Here is a 10614-nt window from a genome sequence, read left to right as displayed (position 1 = left end):
ATGCTTATTATGCAGTGACTAATCAACATGAGTATCAACCGATGATTTTGTATAGGCTTAACTTTCAATGTAATATTGACTGTTATTTTAAAAACAGCCTTATCATCTGAAATATTGAACTAATTCCAGGTGAGAGAAAACTTTCACTGTTTTTTTTGCAACTCATTGTAGCTAATTTCCTGACATTAATTAGAACTCTTTTGACTTGTCTGTACCAGTCTTGTGATAAATGATTCATAATCAACAGTAAACGATCAAATTTCTATTTCTCGTCGATAATCATAGACTTAACACTATAACTGCCTTTAAGTAAAATATCACATGGGACATATGTTTAGGTTGGTTAGTCTTTAAACTCTTACCTCTACGAATCGAAAAGATCACAGTTAAATTAATTGAAAGCCGATCACAGACCTCAGTAAGTAGATTTCATTATAAATCTTATTCAAGTAAACTTATTAATTGTTAAAAGTAAATCTCTTAATATCTGTTCATTTTAAAAGGTTTACGATGAACAGAATATCTCGAACAAACTTTGACTTTACTTACCTTTAATGTGAAATAGATTTTTCTCAATCTAAAATGATGATCATTCTATCTCCGTATATTGTCTTTTATTAATATTGATGGGAATGACAAAATGTGTATGCCTCAAAAGCAAGAAACTTCACACCATTTCCTATCTATAACCTGTTCCGTTTAGTTTCATATTTTCTGTACTAAAACAACATATATAAGCGAACAATAGTGTTCTCAATTAGGTCGTTATCAGGCTTTAACGGAATATACATAAATATTTACATGAGACTACTGAACCAATAAAGGCAATTTATGAACCAAATATCACAATGAAATACACGGCATGAGCAAACATAATAATCAGTCTTGGGTTGTGGAGATTGAGTTTGATAGTTATCATGGACCGATCAATATTGGACCACCATTGAAAAATGGGAAGCATCAGTTAGTGGAAAGAACTACTTTTCAAGTACATATAATATAAAGACTTTAGAGTTAGACAATTATTGGTCTATAAGTTAAGAGTTCACGCGCGAGACCGGTAGGTCCTGGGTTTATATCTCGCGAGGCGAGATCGTGGATGAGCACTGCTGAGGAGTCCCACAATGGGAATGAAACGGCCGTCTAGTGCTTCCAAGTTTTCCATGGTTGTCTAGCTTCAGCTGATTGATGATCTCAACTACTAAAATTACTATAATATCTACAAAACCCCTTTTAATTTAAATTATCATAATGATTATTCTGAACTAAAACAAAAACAAAATGAGCTCCCATAAACTATCTTACTGAAATGATCAATTAAAATAATCAAATTACTTACCCAATGATTAATCACAGAGCTTTTGACTTTTATTTTAAGTTACTGATAAGTAGTGTATACTGTCAAACTCGAAATGTTTTACAGAAAAAAAACAAGTTATAATGCATTACAAATTATATTCTTTAAAAAAAAGTTTTCAGAATAACCGATCGCTTCCCAAATATTGATTGGTCAAACAATAATGTTTATAAATCCCGACATGTAAACCAATTACAATACCCTGAACAACATTCTGAATGTTTCCAACATCTATTTCCTGAAGTTAAACATTCTACACATTCTCCATAAAATGGTGCACTTAGTTTACATACACTACCATCGCAACATCTGTCAAAAATAGTTTTTGCACATGTTTCACCAATCGCTTTACAAGCATCTGAAAATATGCAGAGAATTAAGATATCAGTTTTTAATTTGTGTAAGTAAATAAATAAACCAAATAGATCAATTGTAATACTTAAGTTATTCTGATCCAGCTTGGAATGTTCCCAAGTTAACTGATACAATGAAGAAATCATAAAACCTTCTATGAACAGACGTACTTTTCATCTTCATGTGATTAATTCATAACGAGTATCAAGGATAACTGAACGTAACCATGAAAAATGTGTTGTAAATTTTCCAGTATGGAGTTTGTGGAGATTGTTAAGTTTTTCTATTGAGATCATGAACCAATTGATTTTACACCACCGTTGAAAACCTGGGAGAACCGGAAGGCCGTTTCGTCCTAGCACGGGACTCCTCAGCAGTGCGCATCCACGCTCCCGCTACCCGCGGGATTCGAACCAAGGAATTATCGGTCTCGCGCCAGGCGCTTAACCAACTAGATCACTGAGCCGGCACCCAATAGTGTTAGTGTCTAACATTAACCAATCCACGAAATTGCGCGACCAAATTCCATTGTACTGAGGTAGATACTTGTCCAACGGTGATCTAACATCAGTTGGTTCATGATCTCAATAAAAAAAACTTAACAATCTCCAAAACCCCCATACTGATAGTTAACATGTGCTCACTAGTGACTAGCTTCGTGAGGAAATTCCCGGAGTTCTAGCGAGAAGCCGTGATCAGTGGAGCTAATCTGTGTTGGGTAGAGACAGGTATCTACCTCAGTACTATGGAAGTTGGTCGCGCAATTTCATGGATTGGTTGATGTTAGACACTAACACTATTGGGTGCCGGCTCAGTGGTCTAGTTGGTTAAGCGACTGGCGCGAGACCGATAGTTCGTGTGTTCGAGTCTCGCGGAGGGCGAGATTGTGAGTTCTCATTTGATATAAAATTCATAAACAATCATCCCAGTTGAGCTACTTTTAGAATAAACCATTTTAATACTGATTTTGATTATTTAACTAGATAGTTAGATATAAAAGTAACATCAACATTGAATACGATGTTAACGTACCAAAATTATTCTATTTCATAAACATTCAGATGACTTCAAGTTTGTTACATTTTCCTGTATTTATCCTAATGAAAAGTCTCTAGCATATTTGACATATTCTAAACGATACATTCGTCAATCTACCATTACTTCAGTTCTAGAAAATTCCCTAGCGTAAAAACTACTTTTACTTATTCTTCATGATCAAAATCAATCTTCAATATCAGAAGCCAAACAGCCTAAACATTTACTCATAATGATATAAACGTCATGCTATTTGAATCGGCTAGGAACTATCTAGATTTAACAGTTATATGTATAATACTCTAGGTGTTTATAGCGAAACGTACTGGGTTCGACACTCAGTGTAGTCAGAGATCATTTACCTGAAAAATCTCAGATATGATAAAATAGCTGGCTACAAACCATTTATTCTAGATAACTTGTGATATGATGATTACACTTATGGAATCCTTACAGAGTGCATATATGTCAAAACGATTGACTGAACCTTAGTCTTGAATATCGGCAACGTGATCATTTAAACCTTCATTAATAATATTGTGGTGTGTGTTACTGATGTCAGCGGATGCAAGTGGTATATATCACCAATCAAAAGTGGAATGTCTGGCGGCAGAGGGTTAAGAAAATTTAAGAGGGGAAAACGAAGGAACAACAAAGTCTGAGATGATTGATGAATATTTTGCAAATGAAGTATTTACAGTATGGTTCTCAGATTACACCAAGATATTCTATAATGTTGCATTAAAATATATTTGCTCGTCCATAATGTTGTACTCGTTCACTACAATATTATAAGCTATTTCTATGTTTGGTAATGTATTTCACACAAATAAAGTTTAGTTTTGACAAAACTAAATATTAATAACGTCAGCCCATGTATTGATAATCTAGTACCGATTAACAAGGTGAACACTTAAACCTCTTTAGAGCTATACACTATAGGATTTAGTGATCCATGATAGGCAAACAAAACATTTCTGTTGAAATCTATTCACCATCTGTAATCAAACAAGTCTTTTAATTAAAACATTTAAATGGATTCTACCGAATGGTATCTTTTATCCAAGGCATTTATAATCCAACGAGTTTTTCACCAAATTGATAAACGTTAGACATCCATTTAAGCTTGAAATATTAATTGATATTTTTTGAGTAATAGACAGTGTAATGACCATTATAACCATCATGATTAAATACAAATATCAGTATAGGGTTGTAGAGATCGTTGAGTTTAAATTAATATCATGAATGGATCAATGTCAAGCCACCATTGAAAACCTGGAAGCACTGTGAACGCTCATTGCTGAGTCCCATACTAACACAAAACGGCCGTTCAGTGCTTCCACGTCTTCAATGGTGGTCTGACATTGATCCATTCATAATATCAATCTAAATACAAATATATTTTTGGTTGAGATCATGAATCAATTGATGTTAGACCACCGTTGGAAACCTGGAAGCACTGGACGCCCGTTTCGTCCTAGTATGGGACTCCTCCAACGGTGGTCTAACATCAATTGATTCATGATCTCAACCAAAAACTTAACAATCTCCACAACCCCCATACAAATATATTGCAAAGCTAAATAGACATGTTTTTTTTCTAAGTATTGAGGTGTATTTAGCCAACATTTTTAAAAAGAACTTCAATATTTCTTTTATATTTTACTACTTGGTTTAAATATCAACTAGTTATTTGATCATAAAGAACATGAATTTCCATAATGATAGTTTAACTTATAAATACTATCAAGATCGCTTCATTGGATTGTTTAATGCTTTGTTAATTAATCCTACGAATGTCCTATAATATATCGATCTACATTTCTATTACAACGTAAACAAAACGTTGTCTAAGGTCTCATATGTGATACTATGATTCAGTGACATGTAACAGATTAGTAGATCATACCATTGTGTCATAATATTGTTTAAATCGTATTTATTAATTATATTTCTTAGTTAAATTCATGAGTCAATTAAAGCTAGACCACCATGGAAATCCTGGAAGCGCTGAGTGGCCGTTTCATTCTAGTATGGGACTCAGCAATGCACATCGACAATTCCGCCCGCGGGATTCAAACCCAGGACTTATCGGTCTCGCGCGCGAACGCTTAACCTTTAGACCACTGAGCCGGCCGGCATCCAAAGGTGTTAATGTCTAACTAGGATGAAACGGACTTCCAGTGCTTCTAGGTTTTCCATGGTATTCTAGCTTTATTTGACTCATGAATCCAACTATTAAATTACTAAAATGTCCACAAAACACCCTTTTGATAATAGTTATATTTCTGTTAAAGAAATTTTTTGTTGTTAAGCTAACAACAAACTAAAGTAACAACGTTATCAATTCTAATGTGCTTATTAATGAAATACTGAAGTTTAATGATAGATCTCATTCCACTTCATAATTTAGTATTATTCTAATTTGGTAATGGTAAATAAATATCTGAAATCTGATCATTTATTTCCTATGTATCTATATCACTAATATAACCATAGATAAATGGCTAATTTATTTACTTACCAACGTTATAATTTGCTCGCAACGAAAATACCAGAACGATAATAAAAATCGAGCTGAAAAGTTTCATCTTCCTTGTCAAGCAAAGTGTTCTTTAATAGCAAAAGTTGTAATGTCTCATATATATATCAGACTTAAAAGGCAGAAACATGTTTACTACTATCAAAGCTGCCAAACTAGGCAAATACGGATCTAATTTAATTACTTCCGGTATTTAAATATACTTGTTGTATAAGTAAACGTCTATACTAGTTGTACACCATCCTACATTGATATGATTCTTTTTTAATCTGATATCTCTTTTCATATAAATGTATTTCTGGTGTTTTTGATGCAATACATTTCTGTAATTCAATTCGAATTTAATTTTACAATAACAGTTGCTCTATTTCATGTTCCGAATCCATTGAGAATAAAGTATGGAGAGTCCAAATAAACATACCTTACATGATTACTAGAAATTGTCTATACAGTTTTCATGTAAATTTTACGACATTAAGCTTAATTAACACCAAGTATAGTCTATCACATTATCAAACTATTTGAATCCTTAATCAAAAGATGAAGCTCAATTAATGAATTTATGCTATAATGGTGGTTAGAATATGTCACCTATTTGATATTTCCTCTTACAAATGTATTGAATAGTACAAATCACACATCTTGAATCCTGTTAGTAACTGCAACGCAAAAATATAAGAAAACTTTTAACCATAAGCAATATTCAGGTATCTGTTCAGAAAATGAATATGCCAAGATTCAGTATTTAATATCAACAACGAACAAACACTGGTTCATGGAATTCATCTATATCTTTAGTGGAAGAGGTATCACCAACGACACTTGATGATTATTATGCCATACAGCAAATACATTGAATCCGGATTTACTTATCTACAAGTGATGTTTTGTTTGTAAAACTTGGGACTCTGAACTCGATTTTGCGTTTGGTTGCAATGGTTTTAAGTAAAAACAAATCAAAGGTTCAATATTTCTCTAATGAATAACTATTTGCGTCAACATTGGTTTCAAAGGTAGATAGCAGGTAATTAATTTCTTTAAAAATGAAAGTCAAGATTTCCGGATAAGTAGTTTAAAGCCTCCATCATTTCTTGAAAATAATATTAATGATATACTAGGATTAAACTGAAGCTAATTGTTTACATACAGCCCCTTTAATTTGATCTTCATAAACCAAGTAATGAATATTGAATTAGGTTTTCCATTTCTTTACATCTTTATAGAGTTTTCAGGTTATTCAGATTCTAAATTTCGATCACTAATACTTTTGCAGCCGAACCGAAATACTTAATATATGCATGCTTGTCGTGATACATTACGTAATCTTGAAAATTAGGAGTCTTTATTTTAACTATGATATCTGTGACAGATTATTTCAAAGATAACTCAAATAAGCAAGTTCTTTTATTGCTTATTTGACGCCTGTTTTTATAGAATCAACATTGGCATTCTTATTTACCTTCAACCCAATTGTTCACCTTATTCTTTAAATTACAAACATTTTTGAATAGCTTTTTCTATGGTATTCATCTGAAGTGTATTTTACTGACATATAGTCACTCATAGATACTTGATTCAATATCAATCATTATATATCTTCAAGCAGATAGACCCCTTACAGTAACTTAGTAAACATAAGAACAAATAAATCTAAGTGATTTATCAAATACAAGTGTTTGCAAATTAGGACTAATCATACTGCGCTGCCGCCTAAACGAAAGTCAATAAACTGAGGTCCCAATCTACGACCTACCAGTTAAAAGCCAAATACTTCCCAACTAAATGTTTATATTTCATGATCCAGACATAAAATATTGTCATATTAAATAACCCTTTTCTTTAGGTATCATGAATTATCTCAAAATACCCAAGCTATTCAGAGCATAGACTTCATGATACTTAATATTATTTCCTATCATATTATTTGTGTAAACAATTCAGTTTAGAATAATATATTAGAAAACAGGGAGCAAGTCTACAAAACCTCCAGTCTTTCATAAGTGCTCTAAGTCTTGATTCTTTAGATCACCTATTTTTATCTATTAAATTATGGAAGGAAAACATTTCCAAGATTTGTTCTCTCGAATGTTTATAAATATTCGTGAAAACATAAATCTCATCCATTATTTCTCCTTTCAGACAAGCCCTAACTTGGAGTCCTGAAGGGAAGCGGAAAGAAGAGTAAAAACACATTACATCGAGAAATAGAAGTAGATATAAAAAGGATGAATCACAACTGGAAAGAGCTGGAAAGAATTGCCCAGGATAGGGTTGAATGAAGAATGCTGATGACTGGCCTATGCTCCTTCACGAGGATTAACAGGCGTAAGTAAGTAAGTAAGTAAGTAATTTCTTCTTTCATAAGTCGGATCATATTTTTGTTTCAATGTTGCTAAAAATGAGATAACAATATAAAATTTCATTGACTATTCATTCATCATATTCAAATTCTCATTAAATTTTTATGAAAAACACATTCAAATTATTTACGAACAACATTTAAAATTCCTTAATTGATTATAAATGTCCCCAGTTTAATAATGATGTTTTTCATTTGTACACTTTCCTAAAGTACATTTGTGTGAACAACAATTTTTATCCGATATACAAAGAGTACCCCCTTTTAAGCATTTGACACATTTCCCATGAAATGGTGAAGTTAAATGGCATACTGTATCGCCACAACATCTGTCAAATACAGTTTTACTACATTTCTCTCCAATTGCACGACACCCTGAAATTAATATAAAAATACATTGAAATTAAAAAAATTTAATCTTTTATTTTCTTGTCAATATTGATAAAATATAAAGGATTAAGACAAATGTCAATGTTAGCAATTATTGATTAAAGTTTAATATAACACTTTATTGAAACTAATGCCTAGTCAACTGTTTAAATGTCTTCAGTCCGATCCCAGTATGAATCGTGAATTCTTCGCTAGTCACTGCCGTTATGGAAATAATAAATCTGTTTTTAAAAATATTTTCCAAGTTTCAACTACTTCGTTTTAAAGTTTAAACGTTAACGCAAAGTTATTTGGTTAAGAAATTTGGAGATAACTAATCATCGTTTTCACCAATTACACAATTTGAATGATAAGCATTCGGTCACCTAAAATTTGTTGAATTCTATCGGATTTAAACGAATTGAAGAGTGCCTAACAAGGTAGATAATCACTCGTAATCTAAATAATTGCGTTCCTATTACGTTCTTAGGGACCTGTCACAATGCTCAATGTTTGAAGTGTAAAAACCTTGACTGCATAAAAAACCTAGATCCTAGTTTCAGTTCCTAAGCAACTAGATTAATCAAATATATGAAGAGCGTTTTGTAATTAAGTTATGGTTCTGTTTTACCCATTCATTGTCAGTGAATATTGTTATACACAGGTTCAAAATATTAGGCCGGTTGGAGGTAGATGACATGACGCACTTATAGATAAGATATAATTAGTACAAAAGTCCTAGAGAAACATAACATTAGTCACTTATCTGTGATTGATCAGTAATAAACAAATTTGTATACCTGATTAGTTAATTTAAGGGGCATAGTTAGTTACAACACTATTTCGTAATTCAAAGCCATAGTGACGTGCTACTAATTTCTGATTATTTCTCAAATCATTTCCTCATATCTCTCGGATTACTATCATATATTTATGTGCTGAATTCCCATTCATTTCTCCTGGTTTTCGTGCTTTTACATACATACAGTCTTTTGATAGCCAAATTTTGGGATAAGTTAGGTTAATTACCGGAACTAATTAAAAACAGAAATGGAAGTAAAGAGACACTTGAAAAATACTTTTATTCTGATTCTACGCCTTTCAGAATAAATTGTTCATAGCGGAACTGTCATATTTCAAGACTCCAAATCTGATGGATAATATACTTTCAGTCCGACATTTTTTGACAATTTACTAACCATACTGTTTTCTGATTCCTCTATCTACAAACAAATCGTCCTTTTTGTAGATATACTCAATATTAAAATGTATGTATATGATCAAACTAAACGTTCATTAAACTTAAACATGATAATTGTTTCTATGAAAATGAATTTCAATTTAATATAATGTGGGAATAACTTAAGCTGTTTCAACTGAAGTATACTATTGATTGAATGTATTCTATAGGACGAACTGATATCAGCTTGACGATGACTTTTTTACAGTTGATTGACCACTCAGTAGTGACCAATATAACGTGTGTCAAGTTCTTCTTAGTACTAGTCTAGTTGTGGATACATAAGGTCAGTTGCCAACCTAATGGTTCTGTGGTAACGTCTCAGACTGGGAATTTGAATGACATAGGATTGAATCCGTCAAGGAGCATCAAGTCCTTCAAAATTAAAAATACGCTTTGCTGATGAATGCCAGTTAGCATATAACCTAGATACAAGAAGATAACTATCAGTCACCTATAAGTGATGTCATTTCTTGATAAAAAGTAACTATCAGTTGACTAACTTTTTAAAAAATTAATAATAATAAAATATCAGATGGATTTTGTGGATATTACAGTAATTTCAATGGTTAAGATCATGATTCAGTTGAAGCTAGTGCTCGTGAGCGAAACCAATAGGTCCTGGGTTCCAATCTCGCAGGGGGCGAGATCGTGAATGCGCACAGCTGAGGAGTCCCACAATAGGACGAGACGGCCGTCCAGTGCTTCCAGGTTTTCCATGGTGGTCTAGCTTCAACTGACTCATGATCTTAACCACTGAAATAATAAAATAGTGTACAACTTCTCACCTTTTCCATGAATGTTCTCCAACAATAATGTCAAAATGATTGTAATAAATAAAATTGATACTTTCAACATATTGTTTGTTAAATGTTTGTTTTGGTACAACGAAAAATCTCCATCTGTCAACGGTATATATATAAACCTGTTGACTAACCCAAAAAGGGGTGCCCATTTCATCTATTTTACAGTTATTATTTTAGATAACATACAATTAGAATAAAATGCTTTCCTATGATTATTTGAACTACATAACGACAGTATTATTTATTTACTTAATTGCTAACAATTAAGTTATATCTGACCCTAACTAATTGCCGGAAATAAGCATAAAACTAATTGTTTTCTATAAATGTTTACTAATAGATGTTATTTTTCTATTTATATTAACTATCTATTTGGTTTCAAGTTGATTTGTGCGTTTGAAGTTTTAATCTGTCAATGATTCAAGAAGGTTTATTTATATAACTGTGAATATTCATAAAGATCTTTCTATGAACTTTGTTTATTCGATCTACTAAGGTTCATCAATAAAATGTATTCGGAACCTTTAAGTGATTTTTAATTTTTCCTTC

The 10614-nt window shown here is 32.2% G+C and overlaps 1 protein-coding gene across 1 annotated transcript; it reads right to left on the bottom strand.

The window, feature by feature from the left end:
- Positions 1–7708: 7708 nt before the first annotated feature.
- Positions 7709–10219, bottom strand: MS3_00008665 (uncharacterized protein; the record flags this gene model as incomplete). The annotated part of the gene is made up of 2 exons (XM_051217001.1): positions 7709–8025; positions 10048–10219. The coding sequence occupies 2 exons, from the start codon at positions 10217–10219 to the stop codon at positions 7826–7828; spliced, it is 372 nt and encodes a 123-aa protein (XP_051065631.1). The 3' UTR covers positions 7709–7825.
- Between the last annotated feature and the right edge of the window lie 395 nt (positions 10220–10614).

The sequence above is a fragment of the Schistosoma haematobium genome, chromosome 6 (genome assembly GCF_000699445.3).
Source record: "Schistosoma haematobium chromosome 6, whole genome shotgun sequence".
NCBI lineage: Eukaryota > Metazoa > Platyhelminthes > Trematoda > Strigeidida > Schistosomatidae > Schistosoma > Schistosoma haematobium.
The sequence above is the reverse complement of the archived record's forward strand: the minus strand, read 5'-3'. Positions and strand labels throughout refer to the sequence as shown.